At 39.3% G+C, this 17,232-nt stretch overlaps 1 protein-coding gene and 1 long non-coding RNA gene across 2 annotated transcripts; one reads left to right on the top strand and one right to left on the bottom strand.

The window, feature by feature from the left end:
* Positions 1-220: 220 nt before the first annotated feature.
* On the top strand, positions 221-5,558 carry LOC138981089 (death-associated inhibitor of apoptosis 2-like). The gene is made up of 3 exons (XM_070353923.1): positions 221-684; positions 1,561-1,786; positions 2,200-5,558. Exons 1-3 carry the CDS (start codon positions 664-666, stop codon positions 2,760-2,762), a joined length of 810 nt encoding a protein of 269 aa, XP_070210024.1. The 5' UTR covers positions 221-663; the 3' UTR covers positions 2,763-5,558.
* A 7,322-nt stretch (positions 5,559-12,880) lies between these two features.
* Positions 12,881-17,129, bottom strand: LOC138981090 (uncharacterized). The gene is made up of 2 exons (XR_011460551.1): positions 15,319-17,129; positions 12,881-14,935 (listed from the first exon to the last, which is right to left on the bottom strand). It is a non-coding gene; the product is annotated as an uncharacterized lncRNA (long non-coding RNA).
* Between the last annotated feature and the right edge of the window lie 103 nt (positions 17,130-17,232).

Here is a 17,232-nt window from a genome sequence, read left to right as displayed (position 1 = left end):
AACTTTTATGATGTTGAAACGGATTTATCTTATTTTAATTTGCACGGAAAGCTACCACGAATGCCTACTCATTTGATCGACAGTCAGTAGAGGCGCTAAATATTCGCAAATCAGTTCCTGATCTTTCGAGACAAGTTTGCTCATACGCTGTGTTGCCAACGGGGATTGGCGCTCAGCCAAGCGGGCGCAACCGCCCGAGTCATATAAAAGGGGATCTCCTAACTGGTGCATTACAGCCACTGACATTGACGAAGCTAGTATATGTGTGTGAATGTGTTGTTCGTCAGTGAGTGTAAGTTTCACAGTTTTCAATTGACTTGTTTCCACTGCGATTTGCGTTGTGACATTATTTGAGCCACAAAATAATCTCCACATATATTACAAAAATATATGTAAAAAAACATCGGTGTTTGGACTGGCAACTAAAAAAGAGGACTATTCACTGCTGAGACTGAACATATAATTAACATCACTGTGAAAGAAACAGCTACTGAGAGTGTTTCTTGGGGCGTCAAATTCAAGAGAAATCCTTTCGCCGGAGTAGTTTGGGCAGCATAACCGGGCAAAGTTCCTGAGGAAACCGAATTAGGAGACTAATCTTCAGTTTCCCCAGCAGAACTGTCCGATCGACCGCACGTTCGATTCCAGTTTCACTGAAAGAAAATGCCACCAAACCACACTCAGGTGAGAATTTGCGATTTGATGTCAATTAGTGTGTGTTGTATTATCAGGTGTTCTTGAATAATTATGTATCATTCACGGACAAAAAACCACTTCTGGACCTAAATAGGATATCTTGCTATTATCATTGTACAATATGATATATATTTATGTGATGTATGTTTAACAAAAAAAATTGTTGTCTGAGTGTTTTTATTGACACAAGCTTATTGTTTGAGCTCTTTATTTTTTTATTATTATTTTTTTTTATTATTAATGGTCTTATGCAAGTTATGGTAGGTTTCACGACAGTGGGAAAGGGATCGCCATGTCACTCATGACTTTAATTTACTCAGCTAATTATATTTTGATCGGAAAAAGTAAAATGCACTAAAACAAACACCTTACTTAATTTGTTTAAAAAGAAATGTATAAATACTGGTCTTATGAAACGCAAGAGGAAGGTAATTCTGTGTTAACGGCCGATTCGTCATTACATAAACGCCTGCTGAGGAAGAAATTGTACTAATACTGGAAATTCCAAAACTATAAATAGAAATTCTACCTTTTCGGATATTTCCGCTACTATTTTACCTCTTCGGATATTCCCGTTACTATTTTAAGATAAATACGTCACTGCAGAAATATGCATTGTGGGAAGTAAAGGATTGGCTGTTCCGCCATCTTGACTGTGATAGGATTCTTACTGGCAATGGTAAGAATTGGGGTTTAGTCAAATATTTGTTTCCAGAAACATGCAAGCCTACTTTTATACTTACTATCGATTCTTTATTTAAATATGTGCCAGTTATTTAATCAATATAGGCCAGCGTTTTCGGTTATAACTGGGATCTTCTGCAGCCTGGAATCTGACGATGTCTGGTGTTCATATCATTTCAGCTCACGATGAACCACTGCGAGGTGCCCCACGGGCCTATGAATCACAAAGACATCAGCCCACCCTCCAGTCCTCGAGTTTGTGGACATTCGTTTGAGGAGAGCTGGTCAAAACCTGTCGATTCGTTGGAAACGATGAAAGACGCAGGTTATGACTCGCTCTCCAGTCTTTCATCTACATCTTCTGACGAGGAGGACCAACAAGATAGCTTCTCAAGAAATGTTTCAGGTTGGTAGATTGATAATGCTGAGTGTGAAGGGATTTATCTCATGTTCTTACCTCTTCTTGAAATATCTGTTGCTGTCTAAAAAAGAAAAGAACATCAACATTCAGCACACTTTTTCATTCAATTCTCTGACTGTGTTCTTCATATTTTAAATATTTTGCTGTTTATTTGTGTGATCCTGTCTTTTGATGTCTAAATTGATTTGTTCAGTTGGTATGTTTTGTTATAACTTTTGGCAGTGCAGAATGTAGATCACCTTCACTGGCTTCAGTAAATTTATGTACAACTCTGCTGGTGTATTTGTTTTATAACTTAGTTTAATAATAAAATACATTGGTGGATGGAATCCATAGTATTGTAAAAAGTAACTACTTTGTAACAAATGGTTTAATGTGAATTGGAACTTTGCTTGCAGATGCATCCTTCAACGTCAGCATCGCAAAAGAAACGGTCTGTCAAATGGGCATCCCCGAGCATCTGGTTCAGCAAGTTATCGAAAACCAGCGGTTAGATTGTGGCAGAGAATTCACCACTACAATGGAGCTCTTCCTTGCAGCTGATGAAATTGCACAAAGCCCAGAGAAGCAGGCTCAGTTAGCAAGGAAACTGTACTTAGCTGAAGAGTTATTAGAGAAAGAAAAGCGAGCAAAAGAAGTTGTTCCGCCAAAAAATGGTCACTGCTGCGTCAGTCCTGAGTCTGCGAGGCTTTCTGCAGAGATGCCGAGGGTCGCAGCGCCTACCAAGGTCATGGACAAGTGCCAGCTGAAGGATCGGGTGCGACTCTTGGCCAGAGAAAACCAGAAGCTGAAAGACCGCAAGCTTTGCCGAGCCTGCAAAAAGGTTGAGCTTGCTACAAGTGGTATCACTTTCTTGCCGTGTGGACACTTTATCACCTGTGAGAAATGCTCGGAAATGTTTGATGATTGCTTGGCTTGCGGCAAGAATATCATGGGTACAGTCCGTACCTTCCTGTCATAAACATCTGTCATATTTTCCTCTGAGGTTTAAGCATTGCAGAGATAGCATCTCTGTGCTGGCTAAGGGCTCATTGTTATGTGATATAAATTTTTTCTATTTCTAGATCAACGCAGGAGTTTATCAGAAAATTTGACTAAGTTTAAAGCACAAATCAACATAATGCAGGAGTTGCACTTGAGCTCAGTAAAAGGGAAACAACTCACCGTCTGTAACAATACCCTCTCTACTTTTCACCAAAAGAGAAGCAGCCAGGCTTACATAGCAAGGCTTAAATGCATCCTGTTTTGAGTTGACCGTCGAAAGATCTTTTTCTCAGCTGGATGTGCTGTTTAAGTCTAGTTGCTAGTCTTGGTCAGAAGTTGCTAGTCTTGGTCAGAAGTAGCTAGTCTTGGTCAGAAGTAGCTAAGCCACTTATTGTAGGATCACACCCATGCAGACACATTGGTGGCATTTAAACTCTTATATTTTTCTGATAGAGCGCATACAGTTGACGGCATGTTCTAGGTTAACAGTCAAATCTTGCTTTTTCTGAGAAGTCAATCATGACATGGCTGTGAACAAATTTATTCCATATCATTTACAAGCAGACGAGCGTACAGCAGAAGAGTGTTTATGTTTCCGAAAGGTCTGAATAAACACTTATTTTGCTCTGTTGGTAGAAGTACTCGGGGCCTTTGCACCCTTCCTAACTACAGCATGCATGATATATATATTGAAGAAAGTTGGGTTTGTTTCTTAATCTAAAGATCAGAAATGGTTGTTTTTTTCCGAAAAGTCAGACTTCACAATTACCTTAGGTTGGTAGCAGTACACAGGGTCCTAGCACTAACTTTTTTATGAATGTTATGATTTTACGCTTCGAAGGCTCATTCATTGTGCTTGGAATCAGAACTGCCCCTACACAGTTGTTCACACAGTTGAATGAACTTTTTTTTCAGAGATGTTAGAAGGGGAAGCAATATGTGTGAACAAATGTGTTGGTGACAGATCAAATTCCAAGCACAAAGCTTAGACGCCTCAAGTCTTTGAAGTCAGAAAAGAATCAAAAGCCTGAAAGTTCACATTTGTTCTCTCCCCTCAGGCAGCACATTGTGGGGGATAAGCAGGGACATCTAAGTGGAAAGAAGTGGCTTTCTTCATGGAGAAAATAACAAGATAACCACTACTTTCTGTTAAGATTGGTGCTCAGCTTTCATTGCTTGTCGAAAGGCAGGGTAATTGAAAAACTGTGAACTGACATCAGACTACCTGTTAGTGTTAATGCACTCACTGATTGGGTAAATGTGTGTACACTGTACTTGAGAATGAGTAGAAGATTAACATTTGTACGATAAAGAACAAAGAATAAGTATACATTGTCAACTCAATTTCTTACAACCTACAGGTGGGATGGGGGAGGATATGTTTACTACAGGTAATTCAGAGTATGCTGTTACATTGGCACTTTTCCTCTGGTCTTGGAAGGAGGACAGGGGCACAATCAGTACGTCGGCAGAGATGTCTGTATCTGGTTGCCCAATTTTCTATGCTGTTGTTCGGTAGTGTCTCATACTGCCTAGTTTGTCCTGTTAGCATCTACTGATCTAGACCTCGCCAGAGGCAAATTCCCTTATTCTGGGTTGTTTCCCTTTTATGAGCTGTGCAGACTGACTCCTCAACATAGTACTTAGAATAATTAAAGTTCAGAGTAAAATTTACTTGAACTTAGCCTTTACTCAGTTGTGTTAAAATTCGTTTTATTAATTTTTTATTTTTTTTAAATGGACAGACATTTCTCTTTTTTCTCTGTATGGTTGAAATGCTTGGGAGTCTAGTTCTACAGTATTATGTTTTTGCAATGCAGTAATGAAACCGCTGCTCTTATACTAGATTCTTAGAATTAGTCTTACAAGATGCTATTGTTAGCAGACAATTTGATCAAAGAAGTGTAAGTTACATGTATTTATTCAGGGGATAACTGCTTATGTAGTATTCTTTCATGCTTCATCATGTAAAACAACTCATGGTATGATATGCCTATAGATGGTAGGAACATGTGCTACACAACATGGCATGGCTACCTTCCGTAGAATTGGCACTTGGGCAGAAATGTGCGTTTGTCATTTTGCTTAGGTTTCCTGAGTAAGCAAAAAAAATTCAATCATACCTAAATTGTTTCATTTTCACACTTGGTTTTTGCGAACCTTCATTATCTATTTGCTTTAAAGAGACTTGCACTTTCAGCATTGTTCTGGATGATGAAATTGCCTGCCGCGTGGTTCAGAGATGTTCTGCAATGACGGCTAGCAATTTATAGGGTTCGGATTGATTCCAATTACCATCCATTTAAATTCAGAGATGTTCTGCAATGACGGCTAGCAATTTATAGGGTTCGGATTGATTCCAATTATCATCCATTTAAATTCAAACAAGTTTGTCCAGCTAAGTGCAGTTAGAACTGCTTTTGCGGAAGTTGCAGTCTTCTGTGGGTCAGAGATGATCTGCAAATAATCTACAATGTAGCATTTGATGGGTAGTACACTTGCCACCAACAGCAATTTCCAACTAAAGTGTATTTTACGTTTTTGTTTGTTTCTTTGTGTGTTTGTTTGATTTTATTTTACAGTGCATAAACGCACTAAAATGCATTGTGCGTACGGGACAGAAATGTTCCTTTAAGGTGCGCGTTATTTCATTATATTTCTTTCTTATTTCTTTATTTCTTTATTTGAAATTGTGTGTTCAGACAAAAAATAATAAAGCAGTCACAGACTGCTACATTATTTTAAGCGAGACATAAATTTCAAAGAATATCAAGTACTTTTTGTTTGTGTGGTTGTTATTAGATGTGTGTCTGTTAAATACAAATATGGAAGAGGGTGGAAGGGTGTGTGGAGAGAGAATGGATGGTGTGTGCAGAGAAAGATGTCTGTATTTAAGGATCTTTTCAGTTTGGATTTGATCCAATGCATGCATATTTCTCTCTCTCTCTCTCTCTCTCTCTCTCTCTCTCTCTCTCTCTCTCTCTCTCTCTCTCTCTCTCTCTCTCTCTCTCTCTCTCTCTCTCTCTCTCTCTCTCTCTCTCTCTCTCTCTCTCTCCCCTTCCCAACACATGCATAAAAAGGTACACACTCTGAAATCAATATGGACTACATTTAATTACCATATTTTGAGCACAAATGACAGTAAAGGTCATCACATTCAACATCATTGTTGATTCACAGACCAAGGGCCATAGATTTCCCTCAGAAGTAACAGAGAGGGAAAAACATCTTGAAACATTCTCCAAGAACACAGCATGGCCCTTCACAGGTAAGATAATATTATACAATGCAATCAATATGTCCAACAACCTATTTCACTCCTTCACAGCAGTTGCACAAGACACACAGAGTCTGCCACAGAATAAGACTTAAAAAACCCAAAAAGTCAGACAAAAAAGCATAGTAAGTCATTCTGTTTGATGATGCCATCCTGAGCCATGTGGTGTTAGATTCAGATGGCAGAAATAAATTATTGGCATACTTCAAAATGCAACAACACATGAAGGAATTGAGTCCTAAACTAACATGAAGAGGAAAAGGCTTAATCACTTTATTTAAGATCAACACAAAACTAAGACACAAACTCCTTCCATACTTGCAAGAAACAAGATTCAACAACAATGTACAAATGCCAACATTTCTCATCTCTAATTATCAGGAACAGGTGAGAGGGTATTAAAAACAACAAAGCACAAAACAAATGGCATGAAAACCAGAATAGGGCTCTTAACACTACCGCTACATCTACAATATATTCATGAGAATAGGGCTCTTAACACTACCGCTACATCTACAATATATTCATGAGAATAGGGCTCTTAACACTACCGCTACATCTACAAAATATTCATGAGGAATGCACAGGAACACTACTATAACATACAACAGAACATTGAACCATAAAGAAAAAATACATCCTTTCACACAAAGAACAACAGAAGAGGCGATTCTTCAAGAAAGAAGTTATTCAACCTATCACTTCTCTCACCGGAGTTAGATAAAAGTTGATAAAATGCGCAAATGCCATTGATAAAAACTGCTGAACAGACTAAACTGAGAGATATTATAAGAGGGAAGGGGCAAACTGATGTCAGCATAAATGTTACTAATGTATCAGTCACAAGAGGTTGTGTAGAAAGGCTAGCATGTTTATGAGACAGTGCAACTCTAGCAAAACATGAAATGGGACTTGACTCGGTGAAAACCAACGTACAAATCAGTCTTTCTTTCTTTCTTTATTTGGTGTTTAACGTCGTTTTCAACCACGAAGGTTATATCGCGACGGGGAAAGGGGGGAGATGGGATAGAGCCACTTGTCAATTGTTTCTTGTTCACAAAAGCACTAATCAAAAATTTGCTCCAGGGGCTTGCAACGTAGTACAATGTATTACCTTACTGGGAGAATGCAAGTTTCCAGTACAAAGGACTTAACATTTCTTATATACTGCTTGACTAAAATCTTTACAAAAATTGACTATATTCTATACAAGAAACACTTAACAAGGGTAAAAAGAGAAACAGAATCCCTTGGTCGCCTCTTACGACATGCTGGGGAGCATCGCCATCGGGTAAAACATTGTGACATGGTATGGTACCACAAATGTTAAAAACAAAGCTAAACTCCACCGCATTGTTGCGACGGCTAGCAAGCTTGTTGGGCAACCCCAACGACAGCTGACCAGTCTCTACGAAGCTGCCATTAAGCGGAAAGCTCTCAAAATTGTCCGTGATCCGATCCATCCTCTCAACCCCTGTTTCGAAATTCTCCCTTCAGGTAAACGTTATAAGGTCCCTTTGGCACGCAAAAACCAGTTTAAAAAGTCATTCCTGCCTTCTGCAGTCACCATTTTAAATTCTTCTCGCATCACGTAGAGGCTGGTCGGCTGGGAAAAAAACAAACAATGTGTACATGTGAAGGTGTGTGTGAAATATTTGTAATGTGATTACTCTGCTGTGAAACCCAACTCCTGTGATATGAGAGGGTAAATTCACATAGTGCAATATCATATTTGATTGTATCCCTTTTATGTTTTATGTTTTATGTGTGTCGTCCTATACAATTGTTGTTATAATCGTTTACAGGCAGGCAGGGTGTGCCGAAGAAAAATTTCCATTTTTATGTAATATTTTAATGGACAATTAAGTGCTGTTATTGTTATTGTTATTGTTAAATTCTTCCCCCTAACCCGCGGGGGGTCCAACTGCACGTACATATTGGTGGTCACAGTCTGTCTGCAGAACATATACATGTACCTGAAACCTTTAACTTTCACCCTCTCTTTGTCATGCTGTTCTCTCTGTCTGTCAAGCTTGTTTGTCAATCTAGCTTACAATAGAAAACCTTTGGAAAAGGTACAAAACCGGAGCACTTGTACAGTCCAATTTGAACAAAAGTAGAATATTTCATTCAACAGCTACTGATTTCCTCTGAAGTGTGAAAAGTGCTTATGGACAGATTGTGTGTGTGTACTATACAAACAAACAAAAATCTAAAAGAAAGAAGAAAAGACTCAGGGTTTGATGACTTGAATGTGAAAGTCTTCTTTGTTTATCTCAGACAGGAACCACGCACAGACTACTGCAAGCTGGAGGTTTACCAGGGAACCACGCACAGACTACTGCAAGCTGGAGGTTTACCAGGGAACCACGCACAGACTACTGCAAGCTGGAGGTTTACCAGGGAACCATGCACAGACTACTGCAAGCTGGAGGTTTACCAGGGAACCACGCACAGACTACTGCAAGCTGGAGGTTTACCAGGGAACCACGCACAGACTACTGCAAGCTGGAGGTTTACCAGGGAACCACGCACAGACTACTGCAACCTGGAGGTTTACCAGGGAACCACGCACAGACTACTGCAAGCTGGAGGTTTACCAGGGAACCACGCACAGACTACTGCAAGCTGGAGGTTTACCAGGGAACCACGCACAGACTACTGCAAGCTGGAGGTTTACCAGGGAACCACGCACAGACTACTGCAAGCTGGAGGTTTACCAGGGAACCAAAGAGATCTCCACCCACCACATCCCATCAGTGTGCTTGGCTTCTCTTCTCACGCGCCAATGTGTTTCAGTCTTGAATGACGTATAGTTGAACCCCCGATTTCAGCCATTAAAATGGCAATGCAAGTTTCCAGTACAAAGGTAATGGCTGAAATCGGGGGTTCAACTATACGTCATTCAACATTTCTTACATACTGCTTGACTAAAATCTTCACAACAATTGACTATATTCTATACAAGAAACACTTAACAAGGGTAAAAAGAGAAACAGAATCCGTTAGTCGCCTCTTACGACATGCTGGGGAGCATCGGGTAAACTCTTCCCCCTAACCCGCGGGGGGGGGTGTATTAAAAACTGGGGGTAAATTTACCGATGTTATGCGCAGAAAATCTGAGAAAAAAATAAGGAGGGAGTCGGAGTCTTAAAATCAGGGAGTCTTAACCCTTACACTGGTGCAATTCTGTAACACATGTTACATAGCCACTGGTGAATTAACAGAGAAAAATAAAGAAAAACGGTCATATAGGTTTTCGCATCCATGGGAGGTAATCGGAACCGACCAAACAGACTGAGCCAGTAGCGCGACATATGTCGCGACAACCAGGTGACAGTATACGTAAAGTAGCGCAACATATGTCGCGACAACCAGGTGACAGTATACGTAAAGTAGCGCAACATATGTCGCGACAACCAGCCTAAGGTTACAAGGCGCATTCTACTGTACAATGAGAGCCCAGCAGGCTACCATATGAGCAAAGAGCCAAATGATGATGCTGATCCTGCCGATGATGAAGATGTTGATAAAATGTGACAAAATACTTTCAGAAGATAATCAAAGAATTGTTATTAAGAGGAAGGATGACAGATCAAAGAACAGAGTAGAGGTAGTCACGACAGGGAAACAGGTAAAGGGAAGTAACCCTTCACAGTCACAATGTAAGATATGCAACATGTCTTTTCTCATAATCACTGAAAATATATTATGAAAATTAGCAACAAGAAAAGTTTGTTTGTTTATTTGTTGCTTAACGTCCAGCCGACTACGCAGAGCCATATCAGGACGAGGAAGGGGGGGAATGAAGGGGGCCACTTGTCAAGCGATTCCTGTTTACAAATGCACTAACCCATTACTTGTGTCCCAGCAGGCTTTAGTAAAACTAAATTAATACCTACTGGAAGATTACCAGTTTCCAGTATGTTAAAATAGGCTTAACCTATATACTGCTGGACTTACATCAGAACACTAACAGATTAAACTATACATGAATCGCGAGACAAGCGGCAAGAGAAGAGATTTTTGGAGAAAATACAGGTGAATGAGCAAGAAGGCAGAAAAAAGAAAAGAATTCATGAAGAAAAAGAGAGCATGACAGGAAAGAGGAACCAAAAATCTACCTAACAGCAAACTAGAAAGCTCCTGCGGTTCCAAAAACAGGAGGGGCTTTTAATTTCATAACCGCAGTGCCCCACTGCGGGAATCTACAAGAAAAGAGAAAAGCTTATTTTTATTAACTCTACCATAATCATAAACATAATAACTAAATTATTAAACACCACTGGTTACGATTCAAACATTCTTCACCATTTTCACACATTACATTTACATGCATTAAATCTAACGCAACAGGTAACAGGTGTAATAAGCATAAGCTATGAGGAAACACATATAAGACAACATTTTCATGAAACAGTAACGATTTCACCTGCACATGAATGAAGAGTTTTCATGTACTCATAAGGCAGTTATTTTCGTCCAATTGGGACATGTAACAAGCATATATATATATGGAATTAACCGTTTCGTTTGTCACTTTAACAAAGGTAAAATAGGTGAGCAAAGTCAAAGCGTGCACCACTAAACCATTTTCTTGTCAATTTTAATTAAACAGCAGATTAAAAGTGTTATTTTTATTTATAACATCAACTAACCCCTCTCTTCCAAGACAAACCCCAGGCTAATCTATCATTAACAAATGTTACAAACAGGTTGTGTTACTATAGAAGGCATCCAAGTATTTTCCAACATCACATCTGCTTTTCAAGGACAATTGTTTTGGTTGAATTTTGACCTGTTTGTGGAGGTCAGCCTGACACTCCAGCTTTCATTCATGGCAAAGAACTGAATACAGATCATAGACCAAATAGCCTGGACCGCCAACTCGTCACGTGACCCTTCGAGGTTACGACTCTTGACTTTCAGGGGCGCGTCGCGTCCGGTTTGAAAGGCCAGCGATTCGAAGACAGTGAAAAGAAAGCACGCTCCAGTTATTTGTGACAATGGGAGGTGACAATGAACTGGATTTTCCAAAACTCCAAACTAAACTTAACAAAACTCATCGAAAAACATGTTCCATATGCACTTTTGCTGAGTTTATTTTAGCATTTTCAGAACTTACCTCGGCAACTTCAATTGACTATATTCTATACAAGAGGGGGGGGGAGGGGGGGGAGGGGGGGGGAGGGGGGGGAGGGGGGAGGGGGGGAGGGGGGAGGGGGGGAGGGGGGGGGGAAGGGAGGGGGGGGATGGGATAGAGCCACTTGTTAATTGTTTCTTGTTCACAAAAGCACTAATCAAAAAATTGCTCCAGGGGCTTGCAACGTAGTACAATATATGACCTTACTGGGAGAATGCAAGTCTCCAGTACAAAGGAATTAACATTTCTTACATACTGCTTGACTAAAATCTTTACAAACATTGACTATATTCTATACAAGAAACACTTAACAAGGGTAAAAGGAGAAACAGAATCCGTTAGTCGCCTCTTACGACATGCTGGGGAGCATCGGGTAGATTCTTCCCCCTAACCCGCGGGGGATAGTCGTTCAAATCAGATGAACACTTAATGGTTATCTAATAGTACTGCAGCAAAATGTAATCAAACAGACAATAGTCTTACCGAGAGATCTTCAACAACAAAACTATTAATTCAAATTTAAAACAAAATCAAATTAAAAATCGTCCTCTGACTTGAACATGACATGCTTGCAGAAAAAGCCAAAGGGCTGATATACACAATGTAGTTCTATACGTTATTCTATCACTTGTTCTTTTCAACAAATGCTGAACACCAATATTAAATTAAAAAAATAATAATAATGTGTTTCAACAAATAAACATTTTTGTTTACTATTTTTATTTCATTCTGCATTACTAATGCTGATGGGGTCTATGTCGACCAAAAGAGTGGGATTCCTGTAGAGGGATTTCCTGTATACAGGGAATCCCACAGGGTCTAGTTTCAGTAGTGTTTCGCTGATATCGCTGAAAGTCACGTGATGCTTAGCGACATCAGTAGAATTTGATATTTTTCGATCTTTAGTAATAATTCTTAGAAATTCGAGTATGGTTTGCAAGTTTTATTGACAAACTCTAACCAGGGAATCCCTCTACAGGGAATCCCTCTACAGGAACTCCACCTACAGGGAATCCCACTCTTTTGGTCGACATAGACCCCATCAGCATTACTAATGGTAATAATTTTTCATTTCACCAAACCGAACACATGCAACCACAGTGCAAACTGCTGATCTAACAAAGGAAATGAAAACCCTGACACAAATGGTATTCGTGTATTAAGATGGTGGTTTTGTTTTTGTGGGTTTTTTCTCTTTACTTGTAAATGATTTTTAAATTTCTACTTCTTGTTATATATTGCTACATTTAACGCACCATCTACAAAAACCACAGTTAATTTTGTTTATTTTGCTTAACGCCCAGCCGACCACGAAGGGCCATATCAGGGCGGTGCTGCTTTGACATATATAACGTGCGCCACACACAAGACAGAAGTCGCAGCACAGGCTTCATGTCTCACCCAGTCACATTATTCTGACACCGGACCAACCAGTCCTAGCACTAACCCCATAATGCCAGACGCCAGGCGGAGCAGCCACTAGATTGCCAATTTTAAAGTCTTAGGTATGACCCGGCCGGGGTTCGAACCCACGACCTCCCGATCACGGGGCGGACGCCTTACCACTAGGCCAACCGTGCCGGTCACAGTTAATTAGGGATCAAATTTGTAAACTGGTAAAGGTATATGTGTTACAAACAATACAGACAAAACAGATCTAACAAAAACAACGTAGTTTGGTTAGGATAACTTTAATAACAGTGATCACTCAGCTTGTTAAGGAAAATACTGTCACATAGAATTGACACGGTATGACTAACAAGATGATGACATCATGTTCAGTATTTTGAAATAAACAAAGGTAACATATTGAAAAATTCTGGTTAATGCACACATTGTTAATTTAAGGTTCAATAAATCCAGTTTAACTTTATGACAATAGGAAAGATGAGGTTAAAGTTTAAGGATTTCAATTTTGACCAATCAAAATTGGATGTTTCTGTTCACCGTAAACATTCTAATTGAAGAATTGTCTGCAAGGCGAAAAAGAGCAATCAATGTAAACACTGGTGCAGGATATATATACATGTATTTATATATATTTATGTTTGGGTATATTTGGGTAATCTTGATTGATAACCAGTTTCACCGATATTATGTTCAAAAGCTTCCCAAGAAGAACAAAAATCTCCTGAATTGGGCATGGGAATCGTTTGCTGCAGTATACAGAGCAATTTCACCGGGGGTAGCTCACAGGGGTAACCAACAAATGTGTGAAACTTCAGAGGTCATCAAAACAATCATTTCTTTTGGTGCTGCAATACATTTTCATCTCCTGGAGCACAGTACTGATTGAAATAGTGCCGCAAGAGGCAGCATTTCAACAGCACATGCCTACAAGTACAGTGGTACCTGTGATCAAAGTACCAGCCTAAAGTCTCAGCATCCCAGCTAGCTTGTCATGACAGGTATATCTGAGTCAAAATAAAAGACAAAGGGAAAAACAGGTGTCCTTTAATTAAGAGTGTCCTCTCACTGTAGGGGTTTCATGTTGTTGGTACCACTGTACAATGATACATACATCCACCATATTAGTTCACTCCAATCAGAGAACACCTCTCTGAAAAGGCCGGGCACCTGTGTAGTATTTGTTTATCAACTTTTTCCAAGTACACCTGTCTTGAAAAGACACTTCTGATTAGCTTCCCCTGCATTGTACCACTGTAGCAGTGTGTCTTCAAACCATTTGCTTGCTTCAACTTCATGCCAACGTATGCTACAGTTTAGGTGTAGGTAAAACTTACATCTTCTACATGTCTGGCCGGTGTGTTGCTGCTGCCTAGACATGCAGTTTATTAGACTTCAGTGTACAATATATATATAAAGACTTCAAATAAAACCGCAACGGTTAATAAGGAATTGTATATTCAGCCTTGGATGGTAGTGTCAAACAAGACAAACTGAGACAAGGACACAGACACCAAGAGAGAGATGCAAAGGCTCGCACAGTCTAAGCTTTATGAAAAAAATGGCAGATATAGCTGGGAAAAAACCTAAAATTGTAAATTTCTGCACACAAACAAGCTTAGAACAATGGTTGGAAGTCACTCCAGAAATAACAAAGGGAATGGAAAAAGCGAGATCACAGCAAATGAGAATCCTGAGCATTGTTATAGTTTAGCAAATTTATTGTGGTTGTTTCCATTTAATTTTTTTATATTACACCAACTTTCCAACCCAAACAAACCTCTTGTTTTGATCAGAATATTCAATATAAAAAACCAGTACATTGTGCCAAATGTTGGGATTATGCTGATGTATGCAAACAAGTAGTCAGGATGAAATTCAAATTAAATTTAATGTAATGAAATGTACAAATACATTTCCCCTTGCGATACACCTGATGCGTGTTTCTTTCAGGTGAGATGTTCGTGGAGCTAGGAGAGTGTATATGAAACGGTTTGGTGGCCAGCTACGCAAGAATTAAACACCATTGGTTGATACCGAAAAGATCGTCTGCACTGGTCGGTAAACAGCCACGGACAGCCAATCGGATTGGCAGCTGCGTGGCCGCCATCTTTCCTCGCTTAGCGAACAAGCCCAAAGCTACCTAGCAAACTGTCGTCAGATCCTAGCGTTCCTCGCGGCGAGAAGTGCCCAAGAAACGGTACTTCCTCACTTCACTCGCCAAGTCTCGCCTTAAAGAAACGGGGGACAGAATACACCTGTTTTCGTCTGTCTTTTTCCTATGTTTCTGTTTGGTCTTTTCTATTGTTCTGATCATATAAACCTGCTTTCTTTCTTTATTTGGTGTTTAACGTCGTTGTCAACCGTTCATGGTTATATCACGACGGGGAAAGGGGGGGGGGGGGGATGGGATAGAGCCACTTGTTAATTGTTTCTTGTTCACAAAAGCACTAATAAAAAAATTGCTCCAGGAGCTTGCAACGTAGTACAATATATGACCTTACTGGGAGAATGCAAGTTTCCAGTACAAAGGACTTAACATTTCTTACATACTGCTTGACTAAAATCTTTACAAACAGACTATATTCTATACAAGAAGCACTTAACAAGGGTAAAAGGAGAAACAGAATCCGTTAGTCGCCTCTTACGACATGCTGGGGAGCATCGGGTAAATTCTTCCCCCTAACCCGCGGGTGGAATATAAACCTGCTAAAGCACTACTTCAATGACAAATGTTCAAAACTGGCATATAGATATTTGCGAATGTTATAATCAGACCACACCAGGCACAATCAAAATTCACGTAAGATGCACACACACCATAGTACCATCAGCACAGAACAAAATTAAGTTCAGAGACGAACAAGACTGATACAATTTAACATAATAACATCAAATCACAGACCCAAACATGTATTCATTTACTTCTGATGAAATAATGTTATTACACATTTTCCCCACACAACTTCTTAAAAACAAGGTAAAAATGAAAATGTGCAATGCATATCATAACTAATGTAACGTCACACGAACTTAAGGCAGCCACAAGAAACAAATAAACAGAAGCACACAACAAAATCCACGCTGTCTTTTCTTACTTGCCAACAAGCAACAGCCCCATCCCTCCAATTCTACTTATCTTACTTCATTCTTTCATTTTGTAAGACAACAGTGTATCATTTGTAATATGTAATATATGTAATGTTCTCAATCATTTCACCTGGTAGTTTCTGTATGTTCTTTCTTTATTTGGTGTTTAACGTTGTTTTCAACCACGAAGGTTATATCGCGTCGGGGAAAGGGGGGAGATGGGATAGAGCCACTTGTCAATTGTTTCTTGTTCACAAAAGCACTAATCAAAAATTTGCTCCAGGGGCTTGCAACGTAGTACAATGTATTACCTTACTGGGAGAATGCAAGTTTCCAGTACAAAGGATACTGCTTGACTAAAAATCTTTGCAAAAATTGACTATATTCTATACAAGAAACACTTAACAAGGGTAAAAGGAGAAACAGAATCCGTTAGTCGCCTCTTACGACATGCTGGGGAGCATCGGGTACATTCTTCCCCCTAACCCGCCGGGGGTGTTTCTGTATGTGCGTGTGTGTGTTTTTAATTAAAAGAGTAAGCTTTATGTATAATGAATATTCTTATTTATGAATGCGCGCACACGAGCGTGCATGTGTGTGTGTGTGTGTGTGTTTAATGAAGAGTTTAAGCTTTATGTATGATTAATTTTTTTTTTATGAATGCGCGCACACGAGCGTGCATGTGTGTGTGTGTGTGTGTGTGTGTTTAATGAAGAGTTTAAGCTTTATGTATGATGAATATTTTTATTTATGAATGCGCGCACACTAGTGTGCATGTGTTTGTGTGTGCGTGTGTATATGTGTTTGGAAGCCATAGGGGTTGAGCTATTTAAATAATAAATATTTTTTTCTTCCTGTGTGATGCTATGTATTTTGAAATTCATGTATGTGTGTAGAGAATTTTGTAAATTTTGTATTAGTTTACTTTGGTGTATATAACTATTTGATTTGGCATTGTGTACATAATCATTTCCTTGTGTATATTTTTTTGAGGCGCTTAGAACTACTTTAGGATTTGCGCTATATAATTATCTTCATTATTACTATTCTTATTTTTAAAATTGATAACTGAACCAGCAAAGTCAACAATGTTTGCCATTGGCAAAAGTAAATGAATATATATATACTTTAAACCGTCTGTATAGGCAACATGTGGAGGCAAGAAGAAGCATTTTATTCTTCCTAGCAGTAATACTTACTTTCTGCTGCACATATCACCCAGATTCAGCAGCAATGTTTAAAACTCTTTTTTTAAATGTTATTGTTGCACATCCCTCAAATGTAAGGCTTATGCAAGAAAAAAATAAAGGTAAGTGATATACTGTGCCAGTAGAAAACATAATATTTGCGATTTTTTTAAACATTATTACAGACAGATACCTGATTGTATAGTTGTCTTACATGTACCCCCCTCCCCCCCCCCCCCCCCCCCCCCCCCCCACTCAAAAAAGATGTCTAAGATTTTTTTCATTTCTGTCCCTCTGTGTAACATAAGGCCTTCTGGCCAACAAAGTATATGGGTTATTCTCC

This window comes from Littorina saxatilis, linkage group LG12 (assembly GCF_037325665.1).
Source record: "Littorina saxatilis isolate snail1 linkage group LG12, US_GU_Lsax_2.0, whole genome shotgun sequence".
NCBI lineage: Eukaryota > Metazoa > Mollusca > Gastropoda > Littorinimorpha > Littorinidae > Littorina > Littorina saxatilis.
The sequence above is the reverse complement of the archived record's forward strand: the minus strand, read 5'-3'. Positions and strand labels throughout refer to the sequence as shown.